Source organism: Geospiza fortis, unplaced genomic scaffold (genome assembly GCF_000277835.1).
Source record: "Geospiza fortis unplaced genomic scaffold, GeoFor_1.0 scaffold98, whole genome shotgun sequence".
In the NCBI taxonomy this organism is placed as follows: Eukaryota; Metazoa; Chordata; class Aves; order Passeriformes; family Thraupidae; genus Geospiza; species Geospiza fortis.
The window spans coordinates 1,911,954-1,934,764 of record NW_005054306.1 but is presented as its reverse complement, the minus strand read 5'-3'; the positions used below and the strand labels follow the sequence as shown (position 1 = coordinate 1,934,764).

The following is a 22,811-nucleotide window of genomic DNA, read 5'->3' as shown; positions in this document are numbered from 1 at the left end:
TGGGAGGGAGGGGGGGAGGCAGCGTTGGTGTAGCTTGAGAGTGGCAGGTGGAAGCCACAAGGAGGTCTGGACCTGATTTTCTCCAATCAAGACACCTGGAAGTAGGTGAACCACCAATTAGTAATAATGGGACATTTGAAGTCTTTGTTTTGTGTTGTGAACACCTCGACAAGAAGAGATAGATGTTGTAGTAATGTAACTTTTATAATGTATTATTGTAATGTAGAAGTATAGTTGTATAATGTATTACTGTAATGTAGAAGTATAGTTGTATAATGTATTACTGTAATGTATAAGTATTGTTGTAAATGTGTGTAATACAACACCAGGTGCCTGAAATAATCCAAAGGCCAACTGGTTTGTGGGACTATGTGAACATGTTTGGAAGTCACTCTTAGCAGTATTAGAAGTCACCAGGTACCAGAAGTGGTGTTTCTTTAGCCTATTCACTTATGGGTGATGTTCCCCTCTGCTGCCAGCCTCTCTCCACTATTACAGTTCTGAGAAAATTAACACAGTCAGCCTGTTTCCTCAAAAGGCAAGAAGATTCCCCACCGCTTTCCTCCTGCATCTTGCACATCGCATTGCCTAATTAATGTCCTTACTGCAACACATTCTTAGGAAGAGCAAGCTGTCATCACAATAGAAAGTTCTTGGTTCAAGATGACACTGCCCCAAGGTGAATTTTTTTTCTCAAGTAGTGTATGCCTTATAATAAAAGAAGACTCCATCTTAAGTAAAGCGTCTGGAAGTCAAGATTTCAATCAGTATTCAGCAAAGCATTTCTGTCAGGCCTGCAAATATTGGCAGAATCTTGTATATATCGGGAAGAACAAAAAAAGTAAATATAAATTGAAAAGTTTGATTCAGAAAACTCAGACTTTGCTTGATTTGTAGCTGTCGAAAAGATGAGATCAAAGAATGGGGTTTTTTTTATCTCCTTTCAATCTTTCCAAAGATGAGGCGGAGATGTGAAGGAACATTATTTTTAATATTTTCTGCAAGTCGTTACTTTGGTCTAAACCTGAATTTCACCTTGGAGATGAATTTACAGCATCTTAGAGTGGTTGTGTGCTTAAGATGAGTTCAAATCATAAAAGGTTGTACATTTACCTGAGGGGTTGGCATCTGAGAGAAGCCAAGGTGACAAAGGACGTCCTGCCAATGCCAAGGTACAAATCCTATATGCCTGTGTCACATGAGGCAAGAAAACCTTTGGGGCCTCTCTTGTGCTTTTCCCTTTTCCCACTCTCTTGGATCAGATTGCCAATACTTGTTTTTGAAAGAGGAGACAGAGAAACCCCAAAGCTTTTCTCTTTCAGGTATAATGCCAGTAAAACACATTGCAAGTTTTAATAAAAATGGGTTTGGGAAACACTCAGATTTAATCAACATTTGTTTCACTATATGATTCTCCTGCAAACCAGATCAAGCTGTATTGGACGAGAAGATGGAAAATGGAAACTAAAGCAGGATACCACTCACAGCAATTCATTTTTTTTTTCTGATAAGGTTATATTCTTGCATGGTGAAGTGTCCTAAATTCAGAAAGAACTCAAATTACCATGAAATACTATTTTTAACAATGGACCATTACCTTTGAAAAGCCATTTGGCAGTAAATATATTTTACTGAAATATTGTCCCAAGACATCTGTCAGGATTAGACATACATTAGCATAGGTTCTTTATAGCTCAAAGACTATAATATGTGTTTTCTGAAGAGAATCAAATGCGGGGGAAGGAGGAAATTCTCTTCTCTGATGTTAAGCTAAACAAAAATCTAATTTGCAAAAATAGCCAGGAGTATTCAGCTGCAGTGTTGTGGTAGTGGCACCAGGAGTGCCATCAGTTCAGAAATGTGAGGGTGTAGAAGAGCCTGAAGCATGAAGAAATATCATCCCACTTTCTTTTCTTACGCAACTTATCTCTGAACTTGTGTAGGTGAACACAGTAGATGTGTTTCCACAAAATCAGCTGCACACCCACAGCAAATCTCATTCAGAATAAAACTGCACAGTATTTCGAGAAGCTGTGCTTAAAAATAACAGCTCTGACTATCAGAGTCAGTGGGAAAAAGCAAAGGTTATTTTCCATCAGAAAATTCATATTTTGATTTAAGCTTTTCAAGGGAAACCTTAATTCTTTTATTGTTTCCAGTTTCAGGTAGCTGGAACTTTTACCTAATCTCAGATTGCTTAAGATTTCAGATGTATAGCAATCAAAATTGGGTTTTTGTTTTTTTTTTGTTTGTCTAAAATCAAGTGTTTGCTGAAAAGCAGAGGAGATTGTTTTCTTTAGTTTTTGTCAAACAAGCATTACCCTTGGGGGGAAAAGCCTGTGCTGTCGTGTAGAAATTCTTTAGCTGGGAATGTCTTGAACAAATTATTTTCTGACCAGTGAGGCTTTTGAAAGAAAAAAGTGAGGGAACATAAATGCAAATCCCCCAAACTGCCTTGCAGAAGTGCTATAATGAAGCCTGACTTCGTGTCACACTTTCTTAGCTGGAAATGGAGATGCCTTTACTGCACTAATGGATCAGTCCATAGCAAAGGCAACATCAGGGGTTTTGGGTCATCTTCCCTATCTTCAGTCAAGGAAAGAGGAAATCTAGTTCCAAATTATCACCTCTGTTCTCTCTTTGGGCACTGGAGAAAGAAGGAGACCCTCCAAATTGTGGCTATAAGGACATCTTTTAGTTGAGAAATATTAGGAAGTGATTTTATAATTATTATGGCTTACTTACTTCAAAATAATATCCAAAGCCTTAATCATGCTAGACAGTACACAGGGTATAGATTATTTTTCTGCATTGTCTTCCCTGTAATGGGTGATCTTAAAGAACTTAATCCCTTAAAAGAGTTTTTGTGGAGACTGATGTATAGGCAAGATCTGAAATCTAAAAGTATCACAAATCTCGTGGTTCAGAGTCTGAGAAAAAATAAATTTACATAGTGTGTGTTTCAAGAGAGACCTTTGTAAATGCTTGGGTGTAGAACAAAAGTGGCTAACCTCAAGAGGTAACACTTTGGACTAGAAAAGTTATTCCAACAAAGCTTTGAAATTCCATGTACATTGTTTCACATGCAGCATCATTTGGGTTGTATGGGATCTTTAAGGGTTGTCTGATCCACTTCCCTGCCATGAGCAGGGACATCTTCAACTCCATCAAGCTGTTCAGAGCCCTGTCCAACCTGACCTTGAATGTTTGCAGGAATGGAGCACCCACCATCTCCCTGTGCAACCAATTCTACTGTTTTACCACCCTCACTATGAAAACATCTTCATTATATAGAATATAAATCTGCCCTCTTTCTGTTCAGAACCATTACTCCTTGTCCAATCATAAAACATCTGCCCCCATCTTTTTTATAGTCCCTGATTTTCCTCACCATCTTTCATGGTGCTGTTCAGAACTAAGAGTTCAAAACCCAATGCTGAAGGAATTGAAGTTGTCTGAGAGAAAATAAGGAATTTGAATTATATTTTTAGTAGAAAAGTTAAAATGGTCTTAATCACAGAGACACAAGTCAAGTCTGCTTAATAAACAGAAAGGTTGCTCTAAAATGTCACTAACCAGTTTAAGTTTCCCATTCTGAATGCCTCTGAAGTGTGACATTACCTAAATATACTGCACATCATAAACTGTGAACATTGCTTCAGAGTCTAGGATGGGATTCAAGAAAGAATCCTGTAGGGAAATGTTTAAGCACGTGTTTAAGTGATTGGATTTTAATGCATATTTAAAGCTAAGCATGAACAGAGATGGAGCTATGTCTGTGCTTAAATACTTTTCTGAATTGTCATTTCAATTATACTGTCTTAAACCCAAGTACATCTGCTACAATTTCTTCAATTGCTTTGGATTCGCTCCTGTGCAAAAGACCTCCATTGGTTCAGCTTCATTTTATTCAAAGTTGGTCTCCAGTCACAGAAGAAGCTGTACAAAGGATGAGTCTGTCCTGATGGGAATTAGGGTGATTTTCTTCTGTCACATCCCTTAGGCAATATAAATACTCTGCCATTTTTAGTAACCTGTACAGAACTCTTTGACTATGTCTATGGTGGAAAACAGAGGTAAAAACATTGATGAAAAACAACATAGAAGGAGAACAAAAAAGATTTTCAAGCACATTTTAAATGGTTGGGATTTGTTTTGTTTTAAAAACCTCAGAGAATAAAAGCATTTAATATATAGGTTGGCTACTGGAAAAAGTTCTCCTCTGTTTTTAAGTATATTGAATTTATCTTCCTTATGAAATGTTTGTTATGTTCTCAGTTCTTCTTTTGAGCCCATGGGGATTTTTCAACCTTGTTAAAATGTGCCACCTGCCAGAGACATCCGTTATAAAATTACAACAGCATAAATTTATGTGCCTGCTTCATTCGTAGGAGAAACATCAACACCTTGAAGTTAAAAGAAAGTAGCAGGATTTTACAGACCAGCTTTCTTAAATTAGGTTTCCTCAATTAGCACAATACAATCAAATGAGGCAAGTTCTCACTAGCGCTAAATAGAGAGAAGATAATTTCCCTTGTGAGGCCAGCTAAGGTTATGTGATTACTCCCATCGCAATTTTCAGCTCAACAAAAGTATAATTTTTGCCTGGCCCCTCAAAGTATGGCATAAATAAATACAAATAAAAAAAGAAAAAATAATAAAAAAATGGATATAAATATTACCAACTACATAAAGGATTGTACTAATATCGTGCTAATATCGTTATTTGACTATATGGCAGTCAAAAACCAGTTGTTTTGCAAGACCACAGGTGAATCGAGATATTTTTTAGTCCATTGTATTTACACATTATTCCATGAGAGATAAAGAGCACTAGGTCCCTCACAGAGTGTTTGAGAACTGAACCCTACCAAGTTAACTAGAAATATTCCTATTTAAGCCAGTCAAATAAATAACCCACAGATTTTTTTTTTTCCTTTTGGCAAAAACTGTCAACAAAGAAATAGATTAAAATGATAAATTATGGAATATTCCCAGGTAGTGGTGAATGATGCTGAGTGTAATTATTACAGAATTCTACAGAAAAGCTCAGATGAGACTTTTCTCTCATATTTTAGTCTTGTGGGTTCCAGCTTCATTGCTCAGAGTTGTACACAATTCATTAATTCAAAAGTAGAGGAAAAAACATTTTAGAGAGACTAAAGAATAAGAAACCACCTACAGTTTGCCAGGAGTGGTAGGGGCTCTGTCTCGCTGTGAAGGAGATCATCTCTTTTCTGCCTATTTTCTTCTAGCCTGAGCTGACTGTCTCTGAAAAATGCCACCAGCAAAACTCAACAGAATTATTTTCTTTGAAAAAAAGAAGTCACAGTGGAAATTGTTATGAAAATAGGAATCCAATAGCAAAAAGGAAGACAACATTCAGATATTTGTGTGACTAGTGATGGAGTAACAGGAGATGGTTAATGCTGAAAGAGACCTGATCTAGCAGGTGGTTGTTGTGTTCCATGGTTTCAAAGAAAGGCTCATCCAGTTTAGCACCAGCCCAGAGATGGAGAGGGCGTGCTATCTATACAACCTCTGCATTCAGTTTACAGGCTGCTTCCTGGCTTCACCCCACACCATTTTAGGCAATTAAGAGGCACCTATATTAGTATTTTTTTTTGCACTGGTTCTTCCTTGTAATCACTGGGAAGAGTGGTTACTGAGATCAGGAACACCTGCTGGGGATCCCTCTTCGCTTTTGGCTTTAGGGAGCCTTGGGCAAGCAGAAATCTCAGATGAGAGTCTGAAGGTAGGAGAGAGCAGGTGGAGCCTCAGGGTGCACCAGAGGAACGTGTTGAATACATATGATCAATTTCCATCTCATGGAAACCAGCCATGAGCTGAAAAGGGGCCTGACTTGGAGGCTGTTCCGGCTGAGTTTCTGTCTTCACAACACAGAGAAGGAGGAAAGTTTCCGTATCATGCTCTGAGGAAAATAAAAATTGAGGCAAAGGGAATGCAATATCAAATATCAGAAGAGTATGTGCACCAAGGAAGGAACATTATTTGGTCACACCAACTTTATCTTCTTTTTTTTCCCCCTGTGCAGGGATGGAGTACCTAAGAGTTCTATTTCTGTTTGAGTAATGACTGCGTAATCATTAGAGGAATGGGTGTAATGCTGCGCAAGTAAGAGTGAATGAGAAATGATCTCAGAGCAGAAAGAAGAAATGCATTTCCCAGCAATGACAGGGATATCCTGCAGCCCAAGGTCTGCAGCGGGGGTTGGTTGTACCAACAGGTGCTGGAAGTGGAGACACATCCAAGCAGTGATGACAATAGTGGGATTCTGGTTTTGAGCCTGTGTCTGTTGATTGTCAGTGTTACAGGCTCTGAGGTGGTGAGAAGCCTGAAATATGTTTTCCTCATTGTCATCACCTCTGTCTGTTCAAGTATCATAGCCTGCTCTTAAATAAGCTCTTCCTTTCCCTTTGGCTGAGTGCTTCTCCTCTTTATGCAAATTCCTTCTCTATTTTGTTTTCCTTTGGGTTTTTTTTCCCCTCTTTGCAAGAGCCAAGTTTCCTTTGGAGTGTCATTTCTGACAAACTCCCAGGAACTCTACCTTCTGCCAGGGCTTCTCCTTGCTCCCATCCCCTCCTCATGAGTGTGTTTATTCCTCATGGTCACATTCCTTCCCCTAATACCTGCCTGTTTACTGTTTTCCTTCTCTTGGACCCAATGCAGTGTCCTTGGGGAATAATAAGATCGCAGTCTTCATTTTCAATTTTTGTCACTTATTTTTGGGTATCATCTTGAAAAAAATCTTTGTCTGTGCTTTTGGAAAGGGCTGTGAATTGAAGGCTCACACCAAATTCAATGGATTTAAGGTAAGAAATGGCACAAAGAGGATGAAAAAAAATTCTCTTTCATTATTTCCTGCTTTATTCACTTGGTTCCAGAAATGCAAGAATTTGTCTGTCCTTGTAGGGAGGTCACATCAGAAGAACACAATGATGCTTTTGGTATTCTGCCCTACAAAGAGTTTTGCCTGAAAATTGCCAGTGTCAGTTGCTTTTCCTCATGGAGGAAGGATCTCTCAGCACGCAACAATTCAATGTGGCATTAAAAACCTTCACAAAACACACAGCCTCCAGCAAACCTGAAATAATACTCTTCCACCTCTTGGGAGTGGAGTAAGCACCATTACTGCATCAGGAGACCTTCAGCCCCACTCTGCCAATGCTGTGAAATTAGCTGGATTTAATCAGCCCAGAGAGCAGGCTCCTACTCTGTCAGAGCTCAGATTCAGCTGCAGAAAATAAATGCAAAGCTCTCACAAATGGAACAAAATTCCTTAATTCTATCCTCAGAAATACAAACATGTATTTGGATAGTTAGTTCTATTTTAAGATAGTTTTTTTTCATCTAATTGTATAAAGTAACTAAATGCCAGTCTGAGTAGGGAATTTAAAATTTTGACATCTAGTTCCACCAAGGGTGCTGCCCATGGCAATTAAAGATGAATCCCATTGTTTTGCTCTTGATCAGAGCTTAAGCTCTGGAATGCCTGGACTGTTATTCCTAGAGGTGATTTTTATAGTGATTTCTAAGATAACAGAGAAAGATGTTTGGGAAAAAAATATGGGGAGAGGAGAGGAGAGGTTTAAGGGATTAATTTCTGTTCTTATATATCTGTTTCCTGAAAGTAAGTTTCTTAAATCACCAGCTGATTCCTTATCAAATTCTAGAACAGTTTCTCTATGACCTGGTTTTTTCAGTGTAATTTTCCAGCATTGTAGTTAGAAAACTGAGCCCAGCATACTTGGTAGTGCTGCTATCCTGGTACATATATGGGCACAGTGCTGATATATGTGATCAGATCCATTAGCCTGTGCTTTGTGAGGCCATGGGCTCCATCAGAGCATCACCCAGGGCTGAAAATAATGCTCAGGGGAAAATATTTGGGTAAAAATTCATCACAGCAGAGATGAATTCATGGTAAGCTTCGTCAAACCAAGAGTGATTGATGTTAACTCCCCCCCCACATTTCTGTGCTACTTGAAGCTGGAAATTCCAGCCTAATAGAACTGGAAGTTTTTGTGTTGCTCCTCAAGAGCATCAGAATTTAAAATAAGGACACTAGGGAAGCATTGCTGCAGAATTTTATGTCTCTATGTTGTGTTATTCATTCAATGTTATTATAATAGTAGTTAAGCTGATAGTGAAATCCCTTGGATTACATTTTCCTTTTTGTCATGATCTAGCCCTGCTTTATGGTCTGTCTGGCAACTAGGAAATTTGGATCAAAATATCAAAAGTGCTCACAGGCAATAATTGGACTAAGCTCAGGAAGGCATTTAGAAAATAGAGAAAGTTTGCAATTACTCTTAGAATTGAGTTGAGACTTTTATCATCTTTTATTCTTTCTTTGTTGTCAGCTGGCATTGTCCTCCCTTGCAAAGTGCAAGGGAGACCAAGGCTGGCAGAACATTTTTCAATGCAGCCAAGATCTGTTTATAGCCTGTATTTGGAAGTATCTTTATCTCTTAAAATGTTTACATGGCATGGCATGAGAGGATGGTATCATGAGCATGAAAGCTACACAGACCTCACAATATTCTCAGAGGAGTTGCAGAACAACAATCTGGTACAAACTTGGTTATTCAGGCCACACACTGCTGGAGGTAAAGCCCAGAAAAAAACTCAAGCAAAAATATTGAGGGAGGATTTCTCCATCCAAACAGGAAAGTGAGGCCAGATGTTTATGACAGGGATGTTAGCACAGACATTTGCTGGTGGAGGTGGCACTCTGTCCTCTCAGGAACCCCTGGGTGAGATGTCCAAGCTGAGGACAGCCTTGTCCTTTGCAGCAAAGGAGCAGCAGATGCTCTGTATCCTCTTGAGGCCATAAAGGGATGACTGACCTTTGCAGCTGTGTCCTTCTCCCCACTGACTGTAAAAGCAAGTCTCCATGGAGGCATTTCAGGCATATGCTTGGTCTGTTAAATGAGCTCTTGATGAAAATGGTTATTTCATTGTTCTCCTGTCCTCTAGTGCTGTCCAAAACACTTTAATTCAGCACAAGCATTAAATGTGTGCTGAACCCATTCTTCTTCAGGAGACTTTTTTCATATTTAACATGAGTATTAAAGACTTTCATTAAGGGAGGCATTTCACTGACTATGGGTGTCCTGATGTAAATACTAATTGAAGTTAATAGGTTTTCTGCTTGCTTCCACTGGTATTAACACCATTTGCAAGATTTTTCAAGCAGGTGTTATCTTTAAATGACATTTGTGTTTAATATCAACAAGCTAGAAATGTCAATGTCTTGCCAACCTGTGATTTCATAATTTTTCCTCTACAATATTTCAAACAAACCACCCTTCCCTTTCCCCCCTCAGCTTTGAATGGAGTGCTTTAGAATATTGGAGTGAAAATACATTCTTTCAGCTCTAAACACAATGCATTTTTAAATTTGGGAGCATGTGGAAATGCATCTACTCCATCAGTCTAGATAGGAATAATTTCACTGATTTTAGAGATCTGAAAGTTGTCCATCTGGTCTAGATCAGTCTGCAGAGTCTAACTACAATCAGCTGAGAGACAGGCACCTCACCATATACTAGCTAGGTAAAATACATAGGATTTATTACTTTCTGGGGCAACTGATTGTCACTAGCAATTATAAAAAGAGTTAAGACAATTAATTGGTCTATAAAACTAAGTTTTTAATAGCTAAGATGAACTTTTATGAAGGCATTTACCACTCTCCACTGGATCTACAATGTTTCTGTCCTGAATAACAAGGAGATCAAATTGCTCTTTGAGCTTCAATCCTCATGTTAGTTGTTATAATTCATCTTAGACACAAAGGTAAAAAAATCTGAATAAAACTCCAAGAGTATTTTTTTAAATTGTGGATTAAAATCAAGCAAAATTGCATTGATTCAATCAAAAGCCAATGTAGATTTATCTTATTCCCAATGATGGCTTTAAAACCAGAAAATGCAGACTTCACCATTTTTTTTAATAGTAAAAACTTCTTTTTCCTCAGCAGTCTTAGTGACTCATCACTCAAATTACCATATTTTGATATATGACCCAGTGTAATTAGGACAATATTTTTTTTAGCTGGTTGTAACTTTTATGCTGTAGCTGAGTCTCCAGAATGAGCACTTTATCTCACAGAGCATGGGAGAATATTTCAGAAGCCCCGAGGATGAAATTAATCTCTCTCAGCTTTAGCCATGCAGAGTTTAGTTTGTACACAAAACTTGTCCTTAACTCCCTCTCTTGTCCAAAACACAGAGAAGAGAACATCAATGGGGACTCAAAACTATTTCCAGCTCTCACCTGGGTGCAGGAAGAAGCCCCCACTCCCTGGGGGTACTGCTCTGCCTGGCCATGGCAGGCTCAGCCTGGACAACCAGCTAGTTTAGAACCAAATGCTCTGCTTTTAAATAGTTAATGTCAGAGAAGATGCATTCTTGTACAAATCTGCTTTACATGGCAAATCAGACCCTCTGCTGCACAGGGCTTGGGAAGGCCTCAGGGAAAATTGTGTAAGTCTCTTTTTCCTGGAGGCAGCAGCTCCTGACAGACACATGGGATGCAGTGACAGCAAGCACATGATCATGGTGGGACAGACAAAGAGTGGGGAGAAACATCCCAGAGCATGAAGTGGGATGTAAAAAGGGTGCAAAAGCAACAGCAAACCTACCACTTTCTACCTTGATTTGAGTGACTCTGGCTGGCAGTTTCAGGGCGCTGCCCTGCCTCAGAGCAATGGGGCAGAGGAGCAGGCAGAGAAGAACGTAAGGGACAGGAATCTACAAGCTGCAATATTCTACTCACTCAAGGCCATGGGACAAGAGTGTGGGACATCAAACAGGCTCCTGAGATTCACTGATCCAGTGCAGTAACAGGACCTGTGACCTGGAGGAGGAAAGGTCTTGCCTTCCTCAGCTCACAAGCTCATTTGATCTGTACCTTGATCACAAATTCTCAGTCCAGCAAAAGGAAACCATCCAGTGATTGGATCTGCAGTGTCAGCCCAGCCAACTTCATTAGCTTTTTAAAAATGGATTGATGCAAAACCTCTCCCCAGTGCTCATCCCAGCATATATGTGGATACAAAATATCATGCAAATTAGGTAATTAACTGGGTTTTGCTTCATTAATAGATAAATCAGAGCAATAAGAGTCTTCCTAAATACTAGCTATGCATTTTTCCAAAAATAGGACATCTAATGCAATTATTTATACTAGATCTTTTGTATGAGATCACAGAGCATAAAAAGAAATTAGAGTTCCATGTTTATTGTTATTAAAGGATCCCCGTAGCCTCTTTATTTAATTTGGCTTAAAATAGACAGCAATGTTTCTATTGTAATTCATTAATTATCAGACTCACATTTTAAATCATAAGTCAAAGATTCCTACTTTCAGCTTGTTCCTTTTTATACTGGAGTTAAGGGCACGTTGGAAGGACAGAAAGCTAAAGCTGAAATTATTATAAACCCTCAGATGAGCAAAGCAGTAAGATGCCATATAATAATCTACATTTTTGAATATTTTATTTAGAATAAATAAGAATGAATAAAGTCCAGCTTTTGAGCAAAGGCCATGGAACTGAAATTCCTTCTGAAAGAAGACCCACTAATACTTAAGATATCTAGCTTTGGTTTCCCATCAGATCTGCCAGATATGTGGCCACTCCATAACCATGATTTCTTCAAAAGTTTCCAAATATACATTCATGGTTGTACACTTCATCATATGAAACTGCTTGTTTCATATTCAGAGGGTAATAGCATTTCAATTATGTTGTAATTTTTAAGTTGTTTCCATATACTTCTATTTTAGACTAAAATGCTTTTGTTACTTCTTCTATGCCACAAATTGGGCTTATTGAGCAAGAAATAAATAACAAAAAATGTGATAACTCCATCGTGTGGGTGAACTGCCAGTTATGTGAAAAATGGACATGAAAATTTTCTTAAAGTTAACTGCAATGTTATTGTCTCATCATAACTACAGTGTCATCATAGTAGCTGCTCCTGAAAATACATCACTTTTGCCTTTCTTCTGTCAGAGTAGGAATTTATTTCTGTAGAAAGATATTTAAAATATTTCAGCTAACACAAAGAAGAAATTTAAGATATTAAAACTTCATCAGAATAGATACAAGTTTCAAGTTGTATCTTTTGGGATGATTTTTCTTTTTCTTTTTTTTCCCCTATCCTGAGCTTCATCTTGAGTATCTTCACCCATTCAATGACACAATTTCAACTAAACTATTTTTCACCACACTTTCTCCCTATTAGGCAGATGCTTCATTTTCATACAAGGAGGTTTTACTAGCAGAGGAGCATAAAGGACCTTATAGTTTCTTGTCCTGTGTCTCAGGCTCAGTTCTCAGATCAAAAAACCCAGAAGTTTTAACCTCCTTATCTACTCAAAAAAACGTGCTTAAAGGATCAAATCCGGATTTAATCTATATTAAAGCGGTAACTTTGGAGGCTTTTCTTACTTAAATACATTGCAATGCTGGAGGATGAAACAGGATAAAACCTTATCAATAGTCTTGCGATGATGGCTGCTGTTTGTCTGTCCCAGATGTGCTGGCAGCCACTAAGCTAAAAAATGAGAGTCTCTTCATAAAATCACTCCATGAGGCAGGAACAGCTGTGCAAATCTGCCTGCTGGTGTTTCCTGGGGGAGCAGTGCCTTGCCTGATGTGAAGGCACATGGCAGTGGAACTGTGTATTTTAAGGTAAAATACAACAAATCTCTAGTACCTGGGTAGACAGAGTTCCAGAGTATGCTACTCCCTTGGGGACCTCATCCCACTGGTGACTCTGGATGCACTTTGCACCTATCCCTGAGATGAAAAAGAGAGTTCTCTTACAAACGCTCAGCCCTTTTATCTCACCTTGAGCATATTCCATTCCTATAAATGCTCGTTTATCTGTGAAAAGCCAAATGTCCACTTTCTAGTAAGAAGTTGATGTGATTTTCCTGCCCACATATGTGACAGTAAATATTTCTTCAGTGCAAGTCTCTTCAGGACATTGCTGATCTTATAACCCAGCCAAGGTCAATTATTCTGTGACTTCAGTTAGAGACTTGAGCAGAAGGATGCTGGTATCAGCTAGGGATTTTTAAACTATTTGCCATTGCTGTTGATGCTTTTCTGGTGAAGCTGGTCCCTGCAGCAGTTCTGCTGGCACCAGGGCTATCTCCTGCTCATTTATATATTTTCATTGAGCAAAAGAATTTCCTCTAGTCCCCTTTATCAGCCAATGTTTAGTGTGTCTGAGGTATTTCCAGCAGGACTGACCTTCCCAATAACATTATGGCTCTCCAAAGTGAATATGGTTATTCTTTCTTGCTTGTAGCTCTTTGGGTGAGCGTGTCTGGGTGTAGATGAGCAGATGAGCCAGCTGCTACCCTTCGTTATCCTCTTTAAATGTTAATCTGCCCTTGAATGGAGGTCCCACAGTGCACAGTATAGACATATATAGCATTAGAGCAGCTGTCTCAGTCCTCCTGACAGAGTTTTGGTGGTGGCTCACAGCCAGGCATGAAGGAAACAGCTCTACCTCGGTGGTGCAATGCACCTCCACCTCTGCAGCAACAGCCTCCTCAGCCAAGTAACCCATGGCCTCATTACTGCCTAATTCAGCTGCATATATTGCAAATAAACACTGTGTAATAAGAGAAAATATTTCAACCCACAAGTAAATCAAATTCGGAAGCAGTTTTAGTGGCTTCTTCTCTCATTTCATGCAGTGGTGGCAGGCCCTGGGCATCCTCCCAAGCAGACATCTGGCCTCCTCCATGGCTGCTCCCACATGGGCTCTGCAACACTTGGGTGGTGTGGTCCCAATCCAGACCATGCAAGGGAGCCACAAGGGACACATTAAATTTCTAAAGCCCGGTCTCTGCTGTGGCATTGATGAAATCTTTCTGTTTTCCTTTCTCTCAATCTCTGGAATGATTTTATGTTGCAGAGTCCTCAGAGCCTGGAAAGGATGTCACACAATAGGGCTGTGCTACAAGCACAACATTTATAAAAGCAGAAGCTAACAGCGCATCTGTTGCAAGATATCCCAGACAAATTAATTTCCGAGGCAATTCCACTGACTTTGATGGACTTATCCTGTGAACTCAACCATAACAATGAGAAGCCAGAGCAAAAATGGCATGATTTCTGTGATTTCCACACTGATTTATTGAGAAGAGTTTTGGGAATGTGGAAGATTGATGAAGGGTGAAGTAGAGGAGCCCCTTCTCAGGTACACCATATACATACTTTGCCTGACTACAAAGCCAGCAATATGTATTTTTTTCTAACACAAAAAAAAATACAGATACATTTAAATCAAGTATTTTGAAGTCTCTTGTATAAGGAGCTCTCCTATTTCATGATGTTCCCATTTCTTTGCTCTTACAGGATCAAACTAGTGAGTCTTTTCTGACACAGCCATCGTGGAGCTCTTCAGAGCCAGCAGAGTCACTTCCTTTAGACACTTATTTGCCTGTGATCAGAGGAGATGGGGGTCTGAAAGACAGGTAAACCTACGAGCTGGACTTTGCCTGCAGCAGCAGGGACAGACTCCACTTGGGCAATCAGGAACACAGCTACTGCAGCCCATAGCAGGTTTTCACCCCTCAAGGCCCAAAAATGAAAGTGCAGATGAAAGGCACAGCCAGGCTCATTTTACCAACTAGATCATCTCAAGAGCAAAGAGGAAATTTCAAAAGATGTAAGAAAGAGAGTCAGGAAGTTGAGAGCCAAGTGCCTTCTGGCCAGTCAGGTCCTTCAGTGCTCCTCAATGGTCCTACTCCCACTTCTCACATGAAACTGAGTTTTCCCAGACCCTGGGAGCTGGTGTGGGCAGGCACCACAAACCAACCCCTGGGTGAGCAAGCAGCACATATCCCAGGATTGCTGGGATGGGGCTGGAAGCAAATTCTCCTTCCAGCCTTACTAACTGCTAGGATCCTCTGCTGCTCCACGCAGATAAGCTGAGGCCTTAGTTGTCACTTGGAAGATTATTGTGTTTGACTATTAAAAGAACAGTGTTTGCAAATAGGAAGAGGCAACAAGGAGACTGTGGATTATGGTTTGACAATGTCACCTCGTGGGGGGATTACCGATGCAGGCAGCAGGCATCTGGCACAGAGGGATTTACAGCGACGCTGCCTGTAAGAACAAGTGGGGGAACACTGTTATCCTGAATTCCTTAGGAACCAAAGAAGAGATCTGCAGAATGGTTTGAGGAGGCTTGTGGGCACATGCCATACACTTGATGCAAATAGGAATCAAATGCTGTAACTGAAAACAGAGAAAAAAGAAAGACCACAGTTTCATTCTGAAGAGCCAAGGGCATTTAAGGTTGTGGGAAGAAAGGATAAAAGAAGAATATTTGATGAACTACATTGATCAGGGGAAGCCTGGAGGACAGAAGGAAAAAATAAAGAGTGGAAAAAAGGTATGACTAGAGGAATCTGTGGAAGGAGGAAAATAATATGACTATATCTCTAGGAGGTGATCAGCAGCAAGTAAAATTGTCATAACAGGGGTAAAAAGTAAAAACAAAAAAGCAATATCACTGCTTTATTTCTATTTCCCTTTAAAATTGCCCCCTGCTGCTAGTAGTTCTAAAGATAGACTGCACTACGAAGCAGTTTCTGATTTCCAGAAAGTACTAGGTTCCCAAATGGTTTGGATATTGACTTAATCTGTTATCCTGTAAATCCAGTACCCAGCATTGATCTGAGGAATGCAAGCTACCAAAGAAAGCCATAAAGGGAGAGCTGTGATGAGAGAAAACTTTCAGCAGCCTATTCCTGCCCTGTGTTAGAATCTGAGCCTCTGTATACAGGCTCTAATCTGTTGTGAAATCCAGGTTGTGATGATCATAGAACCAGCAAGTGTGTTAAGAAGGAAGTGCTACAATTCCTATGAAGAAGAGTTTGAATTTGAACTCTTACTGAGACTTACTCCTTCACTGTGTTTCATAAATCCAAAATACTCAGCCTTCTCAGGTACCATACCAGTGTGAAGGGAATGTTGTGACCAGTTTCACTGAATCACTGCCAGTTTGTGCTGGAAAGACATTAAAAGGATGTCAAAGAACTGAAGATGTAAAGAGCTAATCCTGCTGCTGACCCTAAGAGATAAAGTGCAGCAATTACTAACCACAAAAACCAGCTTTCATGTCTGGGAAAAAGCAAATATTATGGTATTAAGGAGCAATATCATTAGCAAGGTACCAGTTCAGGGAAGTAGCTGAAATTAATCTCTGTGTTGAGAGGCAACACATGGTTTATTAGACACATGAGCACTCACCAGCTCTCTGTTGGGACAGCCACAAGGTAGAAACACTGGAAGGGTTTATGGAAGAGCAAAGGTTTAAGATCAGTGTGTAGCATGAAAACAGAAACCAATAGAAGAGATGCAGCATGCCTTCATTAGAGAAAATCCTTGTGATGCAACCTCTCATGAAGTCCTACTGTTGTATTAGTTCAGGCAAAATGTGATCAAAAGCCAGAGAGCATATGAACAATAACAGCTTTCCAGTATTTTCTACACATGTTGAATTCCTATGAGCAGAAAATATGTAGGCCTGGAAGAGTTTGTTGTGTGAGTCACAGCTGGTCCGAAGAGCCTACAAGCTAGAAATTTCTGAGAACAAATGAAGCAAAACACCAAGACATTTTTGTATATCGAGTGGCCAGATGATCTTGTGCACGTATCAAAACTTTCTAAGAAGAAAGGTTTTGGAAGTTATTTTGGATTTTGGTGGTAATGTGACAGTCTTACAAAATACCATAAAGTAACAGAGTGGTTTTTATTACCAGTCTTGCAGAATAATGGATACGTAACAGAGATATGAGCATAAGAATATTCTGAGAGAATATTTGTAGGAGTCTGGTGACTAAAGACAATTATCCAAAGTTCCCTAAAGGCAGGCATAAAATGGGAATAGTGTGATAAAGTTGAGAAGCTGAAAATTTAGGTTGAGCATTAGCAAATCTGATTTGTTACACAGACAGAAGACAAAGTTTATGTTCTTCTGTAGCAGAAACTTCATGCATTTTGAGCCTAGGGAAAACTGTTTCCATCACATGCCAAATCACTGCAACAATTAATTTCTGCATCAAAATCACAGTTCTGAGGTCTAACCTGCACACTACAAAATGAAGCCTTCATCTTCATTCTTTTTAATCATAGGGTCCATCAAGCCCTGAAGAACTGGCCCAGTGATGAATTGTTTCCCGTGTGAAAGAATTGTGTCTTTAATCTCATATCAAGGAGTTTTCCTGCAGATTCCAGATATGGGGGGTGCTGTTATGCCATCTTCACCTGCCCTGCACAGTTGTTGAGTGCTACATGAACATCCCTTTCCTCCCAGTGGACTCCAGCTTTCCAGTCTGGTTTGAAATGTTCACTAGGAACCATAGCAGTCCCTATGGACACAACCAGGGCTCCCTGGAGGAACTGAATCAGCATTTTACTTCCTCACCCCCACCCTAGAGCATATCCCTGTAACCCTATAGGTTAGGACTTTAACCCCTTGCCATTGGTCCAAATCTCAATCCTCCTAAAACCTATAAAAGGGGCACATTTTAGCCCACTTGTTGGAACGAGTGCAGATCGGACTCTTCGCATCAATAAAGACATCTCTGTGGAACCTCCGTCGCCTCTTCCCTCTCTCTTGTCCCCTGTGCCTCTCGACCTGGGCTAATTGCACCAAGCAGGCACCTGAAATCCTGAGCTGAATATCACTAAGAGCTGACAATCACTTATGCTTGCTGGCAATAGCCCTGAGGCCACGCCGAGCTACGCCGGGCACTCGGGCGTTCTGTTCTCCAGAGAACAGGGCTCCTGAGGCTAGTGGAGGCCACACAGAGGCCTTATTAATAAGGAACAGCTCAGCAGTGCCACAGAGATGCTGCATATGTAATAGACATCTGCATTTTATTGGGTGAGTCCCCCTAATACGCCAACCAACATCTTCCTGAAGTCATTCTGCTCACTGATGTCAGCTTCCCATTCTTTCCTAACAGACTTTTCCCATTCCTTCCTCCTGTGTTAACAGCAGCAGCACATTGGGAATTCATATTCATTGCATTATCTACTGTGATCTCACTGTTTTTTGTTCTGGGGTTGCAATTGCTCATCTTGCAAATGTGAATACAGTCTTTGTTTCTAGATGCATAATCCAGCACTTAACTGTGATGGAGCACATGTTGACAAAATGAGCTGCTTAACGATGTGCTTGGGCTGCGTTTTCATTATTTTTTATCTGCCAAACCTTGCATTATCCAAGAAGTTTACTACTATTGATTTCTTTTCCATTCCGGAACATGGAGAAAGATGTTGAATACCACAGAATATTTTTTCCCAGTTATTTATGTCTTTCCAGCAGGAAGAGTGTGCATTTACGATTGAATATTTCATTATTATATTTAATATAAGCTACAATGATTTAATGTAGTACAAATACTTGCATGTATCAAAATGTTGTGCAAGAGTGAGTCAAATTGTCATTATTTAAATAGACTATACCAGCATGGTTTCTCTTCTCCTGTAATCATGGAGATGAATTTTTAAAAATCAGGTTTATCTAATAGGATGTATTTTCCATAATATCATGCACATTTAAAAATCATTTTATGGCATAAAAGGCACTGATTTTTTTTGAGATAGATGCTTGATTTGTGGTGTTAAAACATCTGTTACCAACATATTTTACATCAGGTTTTTTGACAATAAAATTGTTGGAATTTTTGTTCTTAAACATTTTATCTAACAAAATGTGGGGGTTTTTTTCCTTTGTGTTTACAATTTAAAAAGTGAAAGGAATTACTGGATGTTTCCCTTTATTTATTTCCTAGCACTCTGATATTTTTTTTTGCCATTTTTTCTCTGTTTTTTTTTTCCTCAGAGAAAAAGTAAAATGAGGTTTTAGATTGGAAAGTAAATAATTTGAAAATTATGAAAACTAGAAAGTTATCACTTTTTTTTCCCTCAGGAAATAAAAGGTTTCCTGCTCATGAACTACTGACATAATTCTTCACCATTTCTTTTCAATTGAATTTTTGAGAAATAACTGTCTAATTTTGCTGGAACTTGGTGATATTTTAATTGAAAACTTTTTGTTACTTGAATTAGTTCAGAGGAGATGGTGGAAAAAGCTCATGGAAAAGCTGGAAGGCACCTTTTTTGAGGAGCACCTGAGGCTGAGGACTTGCCTATAAGAGCACTGTACTCCATTTGCCTGTTTAAGCTAATAGGGGAACAGTTCACTGTGGAGGGAAAAGTGAAAGAATCTGATCTGCAGGTTAACATCAGTGTCTATTTTTCAACAATTTCCATAATGCTTTCACTTTTCCTTACTTGTCTCAGGTAAAATAATCCCCTCTGGGAATTAAAAACCTTGCAATGTGCTCCAGGAAAAGACAATGAAATTGATATTTGTGTCACTGATTGAAGAAATTAAAAGTATGTTAATCTTTCCAAATGAACTTTGAGCGAAGTCCATGGAGACTTTCTCAATAGCTAAAATATAAGATTTCCGAAGGAATGCATTATTTGCTGTGCATTTGGCAATACAGTGGCAGGTCCTAGGGAAGTGGAATGCAAACTAGACAGGGTCAGGTAGAGGACATCACAAAAGACAAGAAAAGGTCTCCTGGATCACTGACAATGTTCTAGAAATTTTAGAGCTGACAAGTGTCTTTTTCAGCCTGTGAACAAAACTCCCAAGTGGTTATCAATTTCATTGCTGTAAAACTGAACCACATATACAGTTTTTATTTTTAAAAAATATTAAATAAATTGATAGGCATTTTTGCCTTGTTTTGCCCAGTTTATGCATTTGGTCTTGTTTGTCCATCCTTGACTACCAATTACTTTAACACCTTCTGACCAATTTTAAAATCATCATAAATTTCTACAACTTTTTTTTTTAATAGTCCATAAAGGGATTCTATTACTTTCCCTTCAGGGAAAGAATCAGCGTATTAGAGGTCAAAATCCACGTAAGAGAGATCTTTCGAAACTTGCTTCACTAACTGTGTTGTCTGACTCCAAATAACCTAAGAAACTGTTAGAACATCTCCATCTATGATTATTAAAGCCTGCCCTGCTTCAATATCCTACCAAGGTTATTCATTTAAACTGCATGATAAAGTTCTTGCTGTTTCTCAGCTCTGATGGGAGAGACATTGAAAGTCCAAATAAAGGAAAACAAAAGGCACTGAGCTGCTCAGAGAGGAACTTTGACAAGGGCATGTAGCGACAGGACAAGGACGAATGGCTTTAAACTGGAACAGGGTGGGGTTAGCTTAGATGGTAGAAAGAAATTCTTCCTTGTGAGGGTGGTGAGGGCCTGGAACAGGTTGCCCAGAGAAGCTGGGGATGCCCCATCCCTGCAAGTGTTAAGGCTTGGTTGGACAGGGCTTGAAGCAGCCTGGTCTAGTGAAAGGTATCCCTAGCCATGGCAGAGCAATTTGAACTGGATAATGCTTAAGATTCCTTCCTATCCAAGCCATTCTCTGATTCTATGATTCTACTTTTGCAGTAGAAGATGAGGTGAGCCCAGAAGTTACCCCTCCAAAAAATGGCATCTTGAAATTGACTGTGAGTGTGATGGGAGGGATATTTGCACTGGTGAGTTGTTTTCCAAAATACTCAGCTTTTATACAGCTCTAACACGGCACTTTCTGGTAATTCTTTCAGCAGAGCAGCCAGCATCTCTCCTTTGGAGCCTCCTCTTTCAGCTGCTCCCATAAGATCAGGCTTTATATAGGTTTGGGTTTTGCTCTTTGCATTTTCCTTTTCCAGGGATATCTACTCTAAGCACAAACAGGCTTTTTGTTCCCAAGTCTCCCAGCCTAGTTTTAGAAGGTTTAAATTGCATTAGCAGAGAGCTTTGTGTTAAACAGTTTCCAGTTATGGTAGAAGGACAGAAGGTTCCATTGCCCTGCACTCAGTATGCAGAGCACCTCCCCATCCTCAGCTTCTTGCAATGCTATGTCTTCCTTCCCTGCAGGATAATAACTTCTTAAGAGTAACGGCAAAAATATCTGCTAGAAACTTAAGGAAATACAGAATTTTTCACCCTCTAGGTCATCACCAGGTGCTTTAATCAGCCACTAGGTCCCCCTCTAAAAAACAATGCAAGTGCTCCCTCTAGTTTGTGCCTGTGGTTTCTGAGTGTCTGCAAAGTTTGGAAAATGCTGTAATACTGAATGGTTTCATGGCAATGCTAGCACAATAGTTTTCTTTAAAAGCAGGATATCAACAGCAATGGAGTTCAGAACACCAGGAAAAGCTATGATATTTAACAATTCCAGGACAAAATTGCATTTGAATATAGATTGGGATATGTGTGTAGGACAGGTCTAAGTGTCATATCAGGCTGTAGGGGAATGCTTTTCTTCCTTGGACTTTACAAATATAGAGTATGAGCAAAAAATTTCCTAGTGCTGAAATGCCAGGGATGACTGCAGGAAAATGCAAGGACAACATGCTGAGGCACAGTTACGTGTTCTCAGGGAACTCAGAATGATTTTTAGAGACTGCTGAGCCACATAATGTGGCCACTGCATTCACCAGTGAAATTCAGGCACATCTGGGTAAAACCCAGCATCTGCTTCCCAGGGCAGCACCTGCACAGTGCTTGGAGCCAGTCAGAGCCACCAGCTCTGCATCTGACCTGCACAGCAGCGGGGATCAGAGGAAAAGACAAATGCAATTATACTCACTGAAAACCAGCCAAGACAGTGAGGACAGTGTGCTCACTCTTGCAGAACAAATACTGAAGACCATTTTTAGTGATCCACAGCTGCAAAGGCCTGAGGTTTTCACCCTGTTCAGCCCTGTGCCTGCATCTTCAGCTGCTGCAGTTCTCCCTGCCACTTTGGGCATCCAAAATAACATCTCCTTCCTCATCTCACCATCAGATGAGTGTGGATGGAACATGACCTGTTTGTACACATCCAGCAGGACTAACACATGGAAAGTCAGCTGTTACACCTGGGAATACCTTTCCCTGAAGGCCAGGAGCACAGGCACATGATGGTGGCATGAGTAACATGGGCTGCTGCTTCATTTGTTACAGCCCATGGAGCAGTGAGCCTTGAGCCAGTGTGGGTCCTGCATGCTGGATGTGACTGCAGGCAGTTATCCCATCAGAGAGGAGAAGTCACTTCATGGGAAGGAAATGGAGTGAAAAAGAATGAGGAATGGAAGGATAAAACTGAATTATTAAAAGCTCAACTAGCTAGTGGCTGCACAAAGGACATATAAATGATACAATACTGAGTAAAGTCTTTTTAGTTCGTTTGGTATTTGCAATAGACTCCTTAAGCCTTTGATTCTATGCAAAGTTTTTAACATTGCAGATGAATATAGCAGATAAATATTGATTTAGAACATTTGGCAAGTGGTCTATTGAATATCCTTTTTCAAACTCTTCAGGGGAAAATCATCAGGCTAAAAGAAGCAGCTATGGGAAAATTTCTTACAAGTGAAATTTCTTTGTACCAATTTTTGAACCAGGTTTTTAGCATGGTCATTAATTTTTATGCGTCTTCCTCATGGTTATGGTTTAATGTTGCAATATTATTCAAAATAATGAAGCTGTTTTAGCTAGCTGTGTAAAAAATCCAATCTTCATTCCAACCTTCAATTCATGCTGAATTTTGAGCTACAACCATATCTCACAACAGTGAATTCCAGGGATGATTTGCACACTGAATGTGTTACAGGAGAAAAACAAATACATTTGCTGGCTTTAGTTTTTGCTCAAAACCCAGAGGCACAATTTTGGATTTCCCTA

The 22,811-nt window shown here is 39.7% G+C and overlaps 1 protein-coding gene across 3 annotated transcripts in view; it reads right to left on the bottom strand.

Moving 5' to 3' along the window:
• The window catches only part of PTCHD4 (patched domain containing 4), an 81,328-nt gene that overhangs the window by 25,338 nt on the left and 33,179 nt on the right, over positions 1 to 22,811 (bottom strand). Inside the window, exon 3 of one of the 3 annotated variants that reach the window (XM_005418406.1) lies at positions 1,446 to 1,538. The exons of the other annotated variants lie outside the window; for them this stretch is intronic. Coding sequence (XP_005418463.1) covers positions 1,492 to 1,538 — 47 coding nt within the window. The 3' untranslated portion in view covers positions 1,446 to 1,491. Of the gene's footprint in view, positions 1 to 1,445; positions 1,539 to 22,811 lie in introns of those variants that run through there. 3 annotated transcript variants of the gene reach the window in all.